General features: G+C 38.6%; 1 protein-coding gene across 13 annotated transcripts in view; it reads left to right on the forward strand.

Moving 5' to 3' along the window:
- Nucleotides 1-13,276, forward strand: part of grin1a (glutamate receptor, ionotropic, N-methyl D-aspartate 1a) — a 33,039-nt gene extending 19,763 nt beyond the window's left edge. For 2 of the 13 annotated variants that reach the window (XM_053477802.1, XM_053477805.1), the window contains 5 exons: nucleotides 281-442; nucleotides 707-816; nucleotides 1,070-1,215; nucleotides 6,147-6,257; nucleotides 11,292-13,275. In XM_053477802.1, coding sequence (XP_053333777.1) covers nucleotides 281-442; nucleotides 707-816; nucleotides 1,070-1,215; nucleotides 6,147-6,257; nucleotides 11,292-11,360 — 598 coding nt within the window. In that variant the 3' untranslated portion in view covers nucleotides 11,361-13,275. Of the gene's footprint in view, nucleotides 1-280; nucleotides 443-706; nucleotides 817-1,069; nucleotides 1,216-1,462; nucleotides 1,520-4,876; nucleotides 4,904-6,146; nucleotides 6,258-11,291 lie in introns of all 13 variants that reach the window. The other 11 variants (XM_053477798.1, XM_053477799.1, XM_053477801.1 and 8 more) reach the window with 11 other exon arrangements.
- The last annotated feature ends 3,458 nt before the right edge of the window (nucleotides 13,277-16,734 follow it).

The raw sequence follows: 16,734 nt of genomic DNA on the forward strand, positions 1-16,734 counted from the left end.
GACTTAATGTTGAGCTTAGGAACACCTTTTTCAGGTTTCCAGCAAAATCGTCTCTGAGGGAATCCAATGAGGGACAAAGGTCCACTGGTCCGGCATTGGATTTCCTTTGCGTATGAGATGACGGTTTGTAGTTCTGGTAACTTTTAAAGACACACACAAGTGGGTGGAGCAGAGGTGAGAAGGAAAGTGGTGGCGTAAGTGTGTTATTATTCACTGTACTGTTGCACCATACCCCCCAAAACCCATCCTTCCCTTCCTACCCTTCCCTCCCCCCCCACAGCAAGCTGCATGCTTTCATCTGGGACTCTGCGGTGCTGGAGTTTGAAGCCTCGCAGAAGTGCGACCTGGTGACCACGGGAGAGCTGTTTTTCCGTTCGGGCTTTGGCATAGGCATGCGCAAGGACAGCCCCTGGAAACAGAATGTGTCCCTGGCTATTCTCAGGTCTGTCCCAGCCGAAGCATCAATACTGTACGCTCCTGTAACTTTTAGTCCGGTCTTGTTTTCATAGATATCATCATCGGAGATATTGTTCTTACTCATCTCTCTCTGTGTCTCCCTTCTCCTAAACCCCTGCTCTGCTGTCTGTATATCCGTGTATATGTGTGCATTTGGGTGCAGTGCAATCTTTTGGGAATTAACACAACCATCTACCAAACGCTGTTTAATAATTATTGACTTCTCCCCCCCTTCCTCGACTCCCTGCAGTTCCCATGAGAATGGCTTCATGGAGGATCTGGATAAAACCTGGGTGAGATACCAGGAGTGTGACTCAAGGAGCAATGCCCCAGCCACACTCACCTTTGAAAACATGGCAGGTATGGTTTGCACTCAGCTGCAGATAATCTAAAAGAGATTGGACAAAAACTGCAGCGGTAAGGTCCTGTAGCCCTTTTTTGTCCAATGCCTTTTCTTTATTTCTCTTTCCTTCTTCATCCATGTTAGCCTATCTAGTTAGGCAACATTTGAAACTCATTTTAAGGAGTTGGCCCCAAGTCTCAATTTGTGAGATTGACATTTCCTAATGGTTCTTTGTGATTTCCTTAATATCTCTATGTTGTTCTCTACCAGGGGTCTTTATGCTGGTTGCTGGAGGCATTGCAGCAGGGATCTTCCTCATTTTTATTGAGATTGCATACAAACGACACAAAGACGCCCGCAGGAAGCAGATGCAGCTAGCCTTTGCGGCCGTCAACGTCTGGAGGAAGAACCTGCAGGTAAGACAGATCTCCACCACCACTGAAAAGATCAGAAGATCACTGACAACAACTTCAGTCAGTTTTGGGTGTAGTTTTCAGTGAAACCTCTCCTAGCTGGAGGATGGTTTGGAGATCAATGATCTCTGGCTTGGCTATTGCTCATTGCTTGGGCTCTAAGATGCCAGTCAAGGAAACAATCCCAGGGCCGGTCTGGGAAGTACTTGACAAGTCCAACCAGGGCCATGTCTCTTGTCTGTCCCAACAGGACAATAAGGAGAGTTCTGTGAGTGAAGTTGTGGGCGCAGCTGGGACTCCGTCTTTAGTACGTAAAGCAATCTAATCCATTTCACTATCTTCATCCTCGCTGAGCTTTTCTTTTAATTTGTAGGCGCATAAGAACATCTTAAAACTACGCTGCAAAACTATGTTTTAACCTAGACGAATGCTCTGAAGTACCCCTGAACTTTTTTAAAAAATTGGTTAACTCTTTATGATTAGCTGACTTCAGCTGTAGAGATAACTGTGGTCCAAACACTATTCGTAACAGTATTAAATATTAACTTTTTAATTTTAAAAAACTTATTTGGCTGTAATTTCCTTCTATTTTTGGCAGATTTTAAGTTTAAATCCCAATTTTGCTTCAGCCATATATGGCTGGGAGGTTAGGAGAGCAAAACAGGCCATGCTGTGGTCTGGGTGGGAGGAAGTTTTTTGGCAACACTAGGAAATCAGTGGAGTCTTTGAGCTCTTTTAGTCAGGTAGCATTTTCCTCTGAGTGTGTTTACTGATCTGTAATGTAGCATAAGCAGCAGTTAAAAAAAAATGTGAAAGGTTCTGGGTGGATAATGCATTACTGCACAATGATGTTATTTATTCTAATCAAATCCAAAATAGCAGTGCCCAAAAAATTTAACAATTTGGTCAACAGTCTGACTGATTCACTGTTCAAAACTGAGGAAAATGTGGGTAGAGAAACAGATGTTTGGGATGCATGCTATGCTAGCAAATTTGCTAATCGAAATTATATGTGTTATTGCACATTCTGATTTCAGCAAAACTGGTAACTATGTAAAATAAATAACTGCAACAACAGCTAAGCTAGCTGGCTAGTTTCTGTTAGTAAGTTAGCTTTGCTGCTAGCTGGCTAGTTTCTGCTAGTAAATTAGCTTTGATCCAAAGCAAAGCTAATTTACTAGCATAAACTAACCAGCTATCTTAGCTATTGTTGCAGTGAACTAAATTTTGGTTGTTTTGGTATCTTTTGACAAGACAGGTTACCTATACAAAACCCCTGTATTGTAAAAAAAATAGATATATATTTTAATGCCAAATGCAGATAGTTTACTAGAAATTAGCAAACCGGCTAACTATTCAGGATCCCAAGCGAACATGGAGGGCATGTTCTTTGGAAAGTTTAGTAGTTTTGGTGTACTACGTGTCCAAAATGACATGTTCAGGGGTACTTTAATTCTTTTTGCTTTTAAAGCGTAGCTCTGTAGAGTTGTTTTACAAAGCTGTCCCAAAGAGATTAGTGGAGATTCAATGCAAATGGAGTCCTAAATGGTACAAGGAACCATTACATTAGCCCAGTCTCTTCATCACAACTCTGCAATACTGCTCTAAGACAGAAGGGGCACATAATTGCATAGTCTAAGAATGCATTGGTATCTAAGCACAAGTAAAGTGCAGAGATCTATGAAGAAATGCTTTAGGCTTTGCTCGTGAAGCAGAAACATTTCAATACTCATTCATCATGGCTTTGGCTGTGAAGTGTCACAAGGGCTCCCCAGAAGAGCTGTGGGTTTAGGGAGGGAGGGTGAGTGAATAAGAAAAATGGCACAAGACTTTTGGAGACTGTGATGTGCGCGTGGAGGTGAGCCACTCTCATGCTGGCACTTTGTACACACTGACAAAAGGTCAATGCCGCCGCTGTCGAATTGACAGCAGTGCCACATAAAGGTAAGATCACAGTCTCGTGTCTGTGTCTGCAAATCAATGTCCAGAAACCACCTGCCATACACGTTACACACACAAGCGCGCACATTATCATACTGTACATGCACACAAAAACTCCATCACATGATGAATGACTGTTTCGTTCAGACTTGCGTTTGTGCACACAGAAGATGTCGGTTTGCTGGTTTGGTTCCTGCTAAGAAGACTTACTGTATAGAAGCTTATAGTGCACTAAAGGGAAACAGGTTTAAGGTGTTACTCCTGGGTTTAAAGTATTAATTGGACTGTAGTGTCAATGTTATGTAGTGTTTGTTTTTACTTTGTAATTCTTAGCAGGATTCTGATCCTAGCATATGTGGGAGCTTTGAGAGTTTGTGTACTGTATGTCAGTTGACTCTTGAGTGTACTTGTGTTTTTGTCTAAACATTTAAAAACATTAACTTCCACCTTTGACATGTACACAGTGCACCGTGATTTAGGTAGCTTGTGTGTGTAACAGGTGTGTTGCACTTTCGAATAATTTGCAAAAACGTAAAAAGCATTTCGTGCTTACATTTCTTTCCCTATTTGGGATAACGATCCAGTTTGCAATCTGCACACGTTATTCCAAAGTGCACCACCTGACGGTTAACTAGGATGACAATCACAGACCAATCACGCTGGTGTCAATCAGTAAAAGGAAATGCATACGACCCGATGTGCTCTGTCGAGCTGTGCGTGTTGTCTCAGTGTGGCGATGCCGATGGTCGCGGGTCTACGCATGTCAGTGTACCGCTACGACTCTCTACTGCTCATTTCTATACCCTAAAGAAACTAAAACAGAATTCTTTATGCGGTCCAGAACATTGTTAGGGATTTAGCTGTGAAGGTCAACCATCCTGGTTCCTATCTCAGCTAGGAATCATGGTTCATTCAAGTTTGAATATTTTTTTTTAAATATAATCATCATTCAGTGCTTTTGATTTGAATGAGCACAGCATATTCGCCGTGCCATCGCTCATTCAGTGCTACTTCATTTCAGTTACATTCAACCTCTAAGTCCTTAAAGGAACAGATTATATCTAGCATTGGATTCAATTTGAAATAAGATATACTGTAGATTTACTGGCATTTATTCAGTACAAGACTAGATATGATCTATATTCTCGTGCTGCCTTTAAGGGCTGGAGGTATTGAGGTGTGTTTGAAATGAAGTGTCAGACGGTGTCCAGGGGTCATTAAGGATATGAAAGAATGCTCCAGAAGTCTGGTGTTGATATGCTTTTTGTGCCATAATATGCTTTTCTTGTTCACTGCCAAACCTTGCATGTGATAGAAATTCACACCACACTTTATAAAAAGAATTGAATTCTATTTTTCTCCTGTATGGTGTTTGGGGTGAATTTCCGTTATACCTAAAAAAAAAAAAAGGTATAATGTTTAAAAATGGTGTTTATATATTATATATATATATAGTGAATCATGTTATATCTTCTGCTACTCTGGCATTTTATTGATTCCATTTTATTATTGCCGCCCCCACCCTCTTTAAAGAAGTTGTGTTTTATTGTGATTTCCTGTGATATTAAGAATTGCTTGGCTTCATCGGTGGCATTATTTTTCTCAGCAAGCTCATTTTCGCTCCCTTTGCTTTTGCTTTCTGATCTTAAAGTCTTAATGATCTTTAAGTGGATTAAATATTCATTTTATTTATTTTTTTTTTCTTTTCTTCTCCTCTATGCAGCCCTCTTCCTCTGTAGAGACTCAGGATGTAAGAATACCTTAAATATGAGCTTTTCTTACACTAACACACTCAGTCTTGTGCTATACCCTCGTGGCATAATGTAGAGGCCAGTGAGTAGCCATGGGGCCCTTGTATGGATACTGGGAGGGAGGGAGGGAGGGAGAGAGGGAGGGAGGTAGAGCGTATTGGACAAAACAAACAGGGTATCATATGCTTGATGGATGGTTTTCTGGGGAATTTTAAGTTTATTGTGGGCGAAGTGCACAGAAGTCTATGGTGGTACACATGCAAAGGACCTTTACCTTGCCAAAGGAGGGGAAAAATTTCACAAGTTCTTACTTCTTAAATGATATATCTGAAATCATAGACCTAGGACCATGTTTCCAAGTGGAGTTATTACACCTAACAAGGGGCTGTTCCTCTTTAAAAGCTGATATACAGTAGCTTTTAGTGATAGTATTTAGTCTCCTCGAAATCTTTAAGACACGTGTGGCGGTCTGGGAAAACCAGTCAGAAAGAATGTCATTGTGGCTGATGATTTTTCTGCTAGTAATTATTACTATTTATTTCCCCAAAACAAAAGTTTTTACTTAGACGAATTTTTCTGATCATGCTCAAATTAGCAGCTAGCACAGTGATAAAAATGTTCACAATCTGCCTAAACATTGCTCGAACCTTGCTAGGGTTTTAACAACTTGATTAAGTTGCTGGATAGCAAATACAGGAAAGCACTTATACGAGTATTAGAATGTATATAAATACCAAATTATTAGCCATGAGAGCTGAAGTGAGTGAAGGAATCAGCGATTATTTTCCTATTGATGAACAGTGATGATTCAAGTAATGAGATGTTTTGAGCCGCAAGTTAATTTTCTCTTAGGTGATGATGTGGATGATGCTGATGAGAATCAAACTGATAAGTTATTTTCAGCATAAAATCCTTCATAATTTGGCAGAATGTTTTTTTTTTTAGGTAGATTGGAATTTTTTTCTACTGAAATACCTAAAAAAAATCCTCCCTTTTCACTTTTATACCTTTGTAGTATTTTAAATGCTAGAATTTGTGCTTAGGAAATCCTGTAGTTTACCGAGATACAACGCTGTGAATGGTTTCCCCAAGCCTCCACACACATACAGTAGTTTGGGTTAAGATTTGTTTGTCGGGAGGGTTGGTGGGGGTGAAAGAGGTTTTTGATTCTAATGCCAGGCTGAGACGGAGTCACTCAGCCAGAGACCATGAATAATTATTCTACGTATATATTTATTTTAGGATAGGAAAAGTGGTAGAGCAGAGCCCGACCCCAAAAAGAAACCCTCTTTTAGGTCCATCAGTACCACCCTGGCCTCCAGCATCAAGAGACGTAGGTCCTCCAAAGACACGGTAAGGAGATTAAGGAATGGCATCTCCTCCTCCTAGTCCCTCACTCTTTCTTTCTCCTACTTTCTCTCGCTCTTCCTTCTGTCTCTCTTCCTATTTTCCTGTCTTAAATGCCATCTCATGTCCGATCCAAGAGAGTCCCATTCCACTCCGGCTACGTGTCTGTCAGTCAGCCATTCGGTCCACATCCTAAGCTCATCTGTCAGTTAGGACTCGCCCCCCAAAGAGGACAGCAGGGATTAAGGATTTAGGGCTTACAGGACACAAAAACAAAAGGTGCAATTTGGAGGGTTATCACGTAGGGAGGGTGTGATCCAAGAGGAGGGGGGCAACGCAAAGCACCTGGTTTTATTTGGGCTGCTTCTCTCCGGTGTTGCTAGTCCTGGATGTGGTGTGTCTGTGGTGTTCGTACATTTCTGTATGTGTGTATGTATTCGTTTTTTATCATGTTTCTATATTTGCTTGAAATGATTGACGTGAATGTGATCTTCTTCTTATACGCTGCATTATGTGTTTCCCAGCGGCATGCTTCGGTGTTGCGTTTGTGTTATCACTCGAACTAACCTTTTTTTTTCTGATTTGAGCAGCACATCATCTCTTTCAAGGCATGGAATAGGCTAATTAACTACTAATGCTAATGCATTTTGTTCTTCTAGAGATCTTCCATAAGGCTGTGCTTAATAATTAAAATTAATTACGATATTAAAAATATATAGCGGTAAAAATGATAAGCCTTAATTCTCATTGGTTTGTTTTAGGCCAGACTCTGCATTTCTTTTTTTCTTTTTTCATATTTAGCAACAGGACGGACAGGAGTTCCCAGAGTTCCTTCACCTTAGATATTAATGCTAACAAATTTGTCTTACATTCATAGAATTTTTTTTTTTTTTTTTAGCTATAAAATGCAAAAAAAAAAGACATGATGGGAGTATTCCAGTGGATATTCACATTTAAAGAAGAACAAAAATTGACGAAAATGTTGATTTGTGTTGGTGTATTTCTAGTGCATGGATCATCCTAGATTGGTGATCACACTTTAATTAAACTTTAAAAAAAAATTATTCCTTCAAAAATGGTTCGGATATAATTTTCTTATGTTTTTTTTTTTTTAGTCAATAAGACATTTTCTGTAATAATCCATATTATCTTAGTTATATTTGCTAATGTATTTGTTATAATTGTATTGGGTCGAGTGTTTACGTGCTTGTCTGTATGAAAGTCTTAGAATAGAATAATCTTGATAAAGCATTTAAATTTGAAAAAAACAAAAAAACAAATCCAGAATGAAGAGAAGCAACGAAACCATGCTGTCAGTCACATATTTTTTTATATCAGTGTTGAATTTCTCTTAATGGATATATATGGAGTGTTGATGTCCCCTACATACATGCCACAAAACTCCTCTCGTCCTCCGATCGCATGCGACGTGTATGTGGAAAAGAAAAAAAAAAAAACGCAGAGTGTGTCGTGGTAGTAATAGAAACAGTAGATGTAGTTGCATCTTTTCTTTCCCCCTCCGTGGTTGTGATGGTGGTAGTTGTACTGTAGTAGCATTATGTCTCTGTCTCTCTTGTTGATCCACTGTCTCTCATCAGGGGGCGCTGTGGGCTTGATACGCAGTGCCAACAGCGAGCCTCCTCAGAGAACACAACGGGCACATGTATTCACAGGGGGGCCAGAGGCACTGCCATGACGCGATGCCAAGGCTGCGAAAAACACAACCCCTCTCGACAGCGAGCATTATCATCAGCAGTATTGCTGGATTTAAAAATATTGATATTTAAAAAAAAAAAAAAAAAAAGAAAAGAAAGATCCAGCAATGTGTTCATGATTTCAAGTTTTTACTCCTGTTGCTTTATGTTTTGATCCTTAAAAAGGTGAATGTAGTGCAAGCTAAACTATGCCACAGTAAACAAATATCTAACCCCGGGCCTGGAGAACCACCTATCATGTATGTTTTAGTTTTTTTCCCCCCAGACATTTTTGAAGTATTAGAGCAGGGAAAATGCTCGAATGTGCTGGACTGAGAGTTCTCCAGGACCCGGGTTGAGAACTTGTGCTGTATTCTATAGAATAGTTTAGCATGCACTGAAAAAAAAATAGATATAGTGATGTAAGGACTGTATAAGTATTAGTTATCCATCTCTGCAAGTGCTTTAAGTCAAGAGAAATAAATTTCAAAATTTTGGCAATTTTGAAATTTTTTATTTTTGTGAAGACGGTGTTATGGATACATGTGTCCATGGTTCTTTTTCATTAATTTTTTTTTCCGTTCAGTTCGTTTAATAATCAAATCTTAAACAAATTCTTGGCATTATGCCAACTGTACACACACTTAACCGTTCTCCTTCAGCATGTGAAGATGTGTTGACTGATTTGAGCGATGACAGTTATTCTACTTTCTCATTTTCACAAAAAAAAGTCAAATGCTTGAGCTATGCTCCATTTTACAATGGCAGGCTTTACTTGGCAAACTTGTTTACTTCAGTCGTATCATTGAGGACATGAAGTTTTTGTCCTGGCCGTTGTAACATGGCAGCAATCGTTACACGCAACAAAGACACAAAATACAACAACATAGCCAAAAACGAAGAAGGTATCTGCATGGAATGAAGTATTTTCTAACCCAGCCATGCAGATATCAAATATCTGCAAAGAGCAAAAACATGCACTTTTTTTTCCTTCACATCCCTTTTAGATAAACGTTACAGTTAGGGGGGGAACAAGATCTCCGGTGCTGGTGCATTTCATTATTTATTTTGTTAACCCTGAAAAACAGTATAGCTTCAACATGCACATGCAAGTCAGTATCTGCATACCTTACTTGCACATAGCAATATATCATAGATGTCAGGATATAGTTGACTTCCTGAAATAGGGGAGTAACGGTATGCAAAAGTCACGGCTGGTACGTATTGGTTTTGAAGTCAGGGTTGGGTACATTTTCAGTGCAGTGAAAAAAAAAGACATGAAATATCCTTAAATTTATTATGAATTTAACTTGTAAACATATAAACTTGTGCATACATGTAATAATTGGCAAACTGGCCATAATTTCCTAAAGACATAAGGAAATGCATAAAAAGTATATACCTTTCTTAATAAATAAATGGATAAATAAATAAATAAATGCAGTAAATGGCTTAAGAATATTAACAGCATTGTCTATTGCAAACATTTCTTTTATTCAAGGAATATTTGAAGATCTTTTAAAAAACATTATTTTTAAAGGTTTTTTTTATTTGCTACTGGTGATGGCGGTGTTACTATTTTTGCACAACTCAGTGAACCATTATTGATCAGAGTAAAGAAGGAGCATGTCTTTTATTATATATAATCTACAGTTTTTTATTCCCAAATTTAGTCCAATCAATGCATCAACCATAAACAAAGTTAAACTTCTTACTGGAAAATGAGGTGTACTGTATATACGAGTATTAGCTTTAGATTTATTAACATAAAGACATATTTGCTTGTTAAAATCTAAAATACTGAATATACAGCTTACAGTTTGAAAAAATAAATATATACATCACTCATCTTGCACCTTGCAACTTACAGTGAATGTCCAGTTTCCAACTTTTCTGTCGAATGTGGCACAAGATAAAGCGAAGTCACAAATAAAGCAATTATGACCAGCGCTCTAAATCTAACCTGTACAAACTCTACTAATTACATTTATCTGCAAATATTTTGCTACAAGATAAGTCCTCTGTGACTGTTCACTGACTGTTCCATTCATTTAAATGTCGGATCCCAATGCGCACCAACCCTGACAGCCTGTACTGAACATACCGTTACAGCCCTTATCTAAAATGATTTGCATGTTTGTTAAGTTTAAAGAAACTGGCTTACAATACATACAGGAAGGAACAAGCACTGTAGAGCCTGTTTCCCCTTCTGGGTAAGTCTGAATGCCTCCTCAGTCAGTTACAGAAAAGGAAAATCAAAACCCAAACAAGACGGACGAGCCAAAACCGCATGTGCAAAAAAAAAATGCCACGTGCATTCTCAAATACAGAGCAGCAAATGTGATACAATGGATGCAATGATCCAGCGCATACACCTAGAGTCTACTTTACCAGGGAGACTCATTTTATACCACAGCAGTGTGAGTTCTCAGTTCTGATTCTGAATAAATGTGCATGGACTTGAATGGTAGAGGTTCTGCATAAAAAAATTTAAATAAATAATAATAAAAAAAAAAGCTCTATGTGTATGTGTAACTGTATAGCTATTTTATAAAATGGTTTATTAAATGTTTTTGGAAAGAGCGCTTAAAGAGGTAAAGCCGGTAATTTTACATTTTCCAACATGGGAAAGCCTCCAGGAATAATACTTTGCATTTTGCACGTCCTCTGGAACTTGACAAGGTGCATTTTTTTCTCCTTTATTAACTTCAAGAAAGAGAACAATGAGACCGTTAGGGGGAGGACTAGCTGTTTACAGATGAACATAACAACATATGTGATACGTGATGGACCTAACTTGTTCCATGACATTCCACAATAGGAAATAGATCAACAGTTTGACATGTCATTATATTAATAAAACAATTTTTTTTAAACTTGCTGTGGTATAAGAGGAAAAACTTCAGCGTGTGCTGCTACTGAAAAAATAATCAACATCGGTCTGGGAGAAGTACAGTATATCTAGGCTGCACTGTACTGTACCACTCCATCGTTGATTGTTTTACTATAACAGCACGGCTCAAAGTGTTGTATTCTTCACGTTCCATTTACCACTACACAAAATGCGAAAGCCAATTCCAACAAATCCATCAATGGAAAAAAGCTCAACTTATACCCTGATAAAGCGGTGACCAAGTGTACGTCCTGGAGGAGGGGTTTATAAAATCAGGCATGACGTCAGATCCAGGTTTTCTTTTGATGAACCTAATTCTGAACTGCCTTAGGAGGTAATGCTGAAGGCACGCCCGTGCTGTGTTGGTCAAAGATGTTACCGTCGCACTAATTACCTGTGTCCTGTGTTTTTGTTTCTGCTTTTTCTTCCCGCTTTCTTCCTTTCTCTTGGCAGCAGTACCCACCAACAGACATCACGGGCCAGCTCAACCTGTCTGACCCGTCTGTTAGCACCGTGGTGTGAGACGGAGAAAGAGGAAGTGGGGGATCGTTCGTTCCTTAAACACAGACATGGGGTGGGGGGAATCAGCGTTCGTCCAGAATTTGCCCTCATCCCGAGGCACTTATGAGCGTCTGCACCTTTGATGAGGAGAAGAGAGAAGAGCTGATCTTCTACAGAGAACATTAAAGCCGATAGAGCTACATGACACTGGATTTCTAAGAACACACACTTATTCGCGTTCAAACCAGGACACATGATAAGATCTCCTTAAATCTTGCAACGATTTCACAATTTCACAATCTTTTGAGTATTTTTATATAAGTTGGTATTGTGTATGCTCTTACGTCCATTAAGTGCTGTATGAATATTTTAGGACAGAAAAAGAAACAAAGCAATCATAGTTATTATTATTATTATTAGTAGTATTATTATTATGACTATGTTTGTCCAGACCTCATATGTTTATAAACCTAACTGTACTGAATTTCAGGACATTTCTGTTGATCTGCCTTCGTCAGTATCAGTTGCTTTCTCTCTTTCAAGTGTTGTCTATTGTGTGATTAAGAACGGTGTACGAGAGAGCATGCAAATACTATCAGAGTAGTTCCATTTAGTGCATTGTGAATAGTGTTAATACTTGAAATACTATTTCTAACGATATAACAATACTGTATATGGCACTTTACGATGATGACGATGATGACGATATGACCTTATTTTATGACCAAGTGTGCGATTCTTGGTTTTGTACTCAATACTGTTTGTATACCTTAAAAAGCCATGCGCTCTTTAGCAGTGAGCCATTTGCATGTTTAAATGCATGTGAAACTTCTTAGCCATGTCACAAAAGAAAGCGCTCTCCTCTCCTTCCTCCCGCAATACCAACGTTTTGCATACTTTGCTGCTCAGCGAGTATTATGTACAGTACATACCGTATCAGGAGTGGCTTAAGAAAATTAAGAAAACTTTTCTATGTTGAAACGAAGAAGAAAAAAAAAACCCTCTTTCTCTGTCTCTGTGGTTGAAGTTCTTTCACGCTTTCTCATCTCCAGTCTTTTTAAAGGGGTGCATCAAACTGCCACGTTTTTTCATCCAACCATCACTTGGGGGTCTCAGGCAAAACCGTCTCTTGTGAGACCTTTTACATGAGGAAAACCCCAAGTGAGTTGCTTTGTTTTTGACTCTGGTGCTGCATTTCTTTTGTACACACCTATTGGTTAGATGTGAAAAAACAGGCCGTTTCCCTTCTTCTGGGGTTGAGAAACGTTTATTGTTTTTTGGTCTCAAGTGATCTGTGATCTCTGACCTCTTAATGAGGAATTTTGAGCCAGCAATGTGAATTATGTGAAGCATTGTGAAGCTTCCTTTCAGATCAAATGAATGCAGTATATGTGACGTCAACTGTCATGATTGTAATAGAACCTTTTTTTTTTTTTTTTCCCTATAATGGCTATTTTGGATAAGAAATATTTGCCTTTTGGTGTTACATTTGATAAGGACTGGATATAATTTTGAAGCTTATCATCTCTGACGGGTGATGATGAGCGCATGCATGTTTCCTTTCATGTTAACTCTCTCTAAACCCATAGTTTGTGTACTTATAATGACAACACACTATTATATCTGCTTTCAGGTCTAATGCAGTGTACATACATTTTGCAGTAGGCTGTATTTTTTTGCTTTCTGGAGCACTTGATAAGGATGTGTTCGGTTTCCAGACAGCCTTTGATATTCTGTGAAGTATGTAGACAATTGACTCATACACATAGAAATAAGCTTTAACACGCGTTCATAGACAAACACTCACATTAGAACGCATTATTATTATTATTATTATTATTATTATTATTATTTATTTTGTTTTTGTTTTTTTATAAAAAATGCTTCAATGTTTGCTTTTGAGTTAAGGCAAACCTTTTGTTAGTATTAAGGAGTATTAATGCAAATCAGATTTCTCTGTGCAAATAAAATATGTGCAGATGGCAAACAGTGGTGAGTGTGTGATTTAATATGCATGAGAAACGTAGTTATAGTATAAATCTCCTATTTATATGACTTAAACTATAATCTTTAGAATAATTGTTTGACCTTCGGGAATGAAATCTTGAGTTGAAAGTCTTGTGTTAACCTGTTGGTCCCTTTCACTTTGTTTGCTGCATTACCTACAAATGGGATTTAACCCTCTCTACCTAAAGGAAGCGACGGAGAAGGCTTTAGTCCTGCAAGGCGACGGTGCTAACCACTAAGCCACCATATCACCTTGATTATTATTATGTTTTTATGCTAATCCCGCCTCAAAACTTGAAAACTTTGAAAAGTTTTGTTCCAGTAACATCACCAGTCATGTTGATTGACAAGGTTAAAAAATGCATTTGGCACAGCAATTGGCGAACCATGAGTCCACTATATATATTCAATTAATTGTCACATGAACTTTTACAGTACAGTGAAATGTCTTCTTCGCATATCCCAATTAGGAAACTGGGGTCAGAGGGCAGGGTCAGCCAGCTTACAGCGCCCCTGGAGCAGATAGGGTTAAGGGCCTTGCTCAAGGGCTCAACAGTGGCAACTTGGCGATGCTGGGGCTCGAACCGCCTACCTTCCGATCAGTAACCCACAGCCTTAACCGACTGAGCCGCCATTGCCCCAGTGTATATATATATATATATATTTATTTAATTTTTTTACAGACAATTCCAAGAAAGTATGCGCTATGCAATTTGCTGTATGCACGAAATGTATAACTGAAGAAATGTACAGACATATTCTGCTTTTTTCCATGGAAAGTTTCTAGGACCCCAACCTGGGATAAGCGCATTCGACAATGAATGGATGGATGGACTGATAGATTTATTTCCAATTGCCAATTGAATTGGTGGTACGGTGACTTAGTGGTTAGCACTGTCCCCTTGCATCCCAAGGTGTGGGTTTGATTCCTGCTTGGTGGGTTTCCTCCGGGTACTCTGGTTTCCTCCCACAGTGCACAGACATGCAGATTAGGCTAGTTGGCGTTCCCAAATTTCCTGTAGTATGTGAATGAGTGTGTGCCCTGTGATGGATTGGCACAGAGTGTACCTTGCCTCGTGCCCTAAGTCTCCTGGGATAGGCTCCAGACCCCCAGAATACAGGATAAAGCGGTATACAGATGATGAGTAAGTGAGTGAGTGGGTAAACCAGTTAACGTGAGCTCCGGTGCTCTCTGCTCTCTAGAGTAAAGCATGTAATGTTTTCACTATTGTATTTCTCTTTAGTATAATCTTATATGTCTTGTAAAGGGGGAAAATGCCTTCTGTTCTGACACTTTATTTAAGATCAATGCCTATTTTTACTCCTGGTAAATGCCATTGTAACTGTTCTAGCAAGGTGTCCCTGATGCAATGCTGCTTTCTCACAGGGACACGGAACAACTGTAAGTACTAACTCACAAATCAGCACGAAAATCCCTAAATCCATCACATACAGTTTAAGAAACATATGTCATGTATTTCAGGGTGGAGTTTTCCTTTAGGTTAAGCCGTATGCAGTGTTTGTAGGCAGTAGGGAAACTTCTGGGAATTTCTCCTGTAACTAATGTAGGAAGCACCTGCTCTGGTCTCTGTCCAATTAACCTGATGAGGACGTACAGTATGTTCGCACAAACTCTCTCTCTCTCTCTCTCTCTCTCTCTCTCTGTGTCTGTCTCTCCCCCTCCCTCCACACACACACACACACACACACATATGCTCTGACAATATTAAGGGCGGTATCCACGCCTGTAGCTCATACAGCAACAAAACAACACAGCAGCAGCTCTTACGAGGAAAGAAGTCTGCTAGACTACAAGGCAAATTTATTTTTATTTCATTGTTTTGTACTTTTTTAAAGATTACTCTATCTATCGTCGTGGACACACACCTGAAATAAACCTCATTCCAGAGTGAACTAGAAGAGACCAGGTAAACTCTATCACCATTTTCAATATACATATATATAATTACAGTTAAATGCTTTATGTTAAGTATGATATGCAGAGGATGTTGAATAATGTCAGTGTTAATCCTTGTGTTTTGCTTAGTAATATTATATAAAAACAACTTTTAAAACAAGTTTTACAACAATTATAACCAAAACAACTTTCCAAAATGACAGTGAAAACTTATTATTATTTTTGGATGTTATAACTAATATTAATAGGGATTGCATCTTTATACTTCATTGTGTCCTAAAAATCAAGTATGAATAAAAAAATTAATAGGCTGAGCAATAATTAATAATAATAATAAAAAGATGTGATGCTTCCATCATGGTGAGAATGGGACGAAAGGACAACTAGTTTATTTAAGACAACCCTTAAATCAGGTGTCCATCTGTTGTCAGATCATTAAAACATGAAACATGCAGACAATCTCTTTCATGAGGGTGAAAAGGAATTTCAAAGGACACGCCCACCCTTACGGTGACATTTCCATCAGACCTAATGACATAAGGGTCACGAGATAACATCTCCACTCTAACTTAGGTTATGAAGTATTAATTTTACGCGTCTCACATGTACAGTAGCGAGGAAATAACAATGGATTTTGTGTTTAAAAGTTTTATTTGAAAAAAAAATCGAGAGCAATAACATAAGTTTGGGAATCTCCACTTTCCACTTTCTCTCTCCCTCTTAGCTTTAAAATAAAACTCATTGGTCTATTTTAATCTGTTAAAAAATGGATTTAGGATATGGAAGTCAAGGGTGTGTTGGGTGCAAAGTACAAATTAAGACCATGTGCGGTTTTTTACTTTATTATGATAATGCAGTTGCTGTATATATTAACTGAGTGGCTCTTTTTCACGCTGCACGAACCATCGCTGGTGTAACATGGACGGCATTTAAGATGATATTTGTGGTCAGTTTGATGGTATCTTACCAACACATACAGATATCTTCTCCACACTGTTGAGACAAAGAAGCATGCAAGTGTCTAGAATGTCCTGGTATGCTTCAAGATTTCCTTTAACAGGAACTAATGGGTCTAACGCGAAGCTAATCCAGCATGGCTGTGTCCCTGTGCATGGTTCGCTGATGTCCAGAGTCACACTCGGAAATCTAGTGGAAAGAAGAGTGCGACCTGTTAAATGAATAAGATAGAAAGGTCGGGTTGTAATGGTCGAGTGTCCACATACTTTTGACCATACATCAGTTTTAAACACGTCTAAAAGCAATAATTAATAATAATAATTTAGCAAAAATTATTTATTCAGATATTTGAGCTAATGATAAAAAACACGATGTAGGGAAAACACTCAGCGCTGTAGTATACAGTACTGTACATTGTGGTACAAGTTTAAAAAAAAACAACTATTTGTTCTCAGGTTGAGATATCTCCAGGTCGCCTTCCATCAGAGCGCCGGAAGGATGGGAGAAAACGAG

Source organism: Clarias gariepinus, chromosome 19 (genome assembly GCF_024256425.1).
Source record: "Clarias gariepinus isolate MV-2021 ecotype Netherlands chromosome 19, CGAR_prim_01v2, whole genome shotgun sequence".
NCBI classification, from domain to species: domain Eukaryota; kingdom Metazoa; phylum Chordata; class Actinopteri; order Siluriformes; family Clariidae; genus Clarias; species Clarias gariepinus.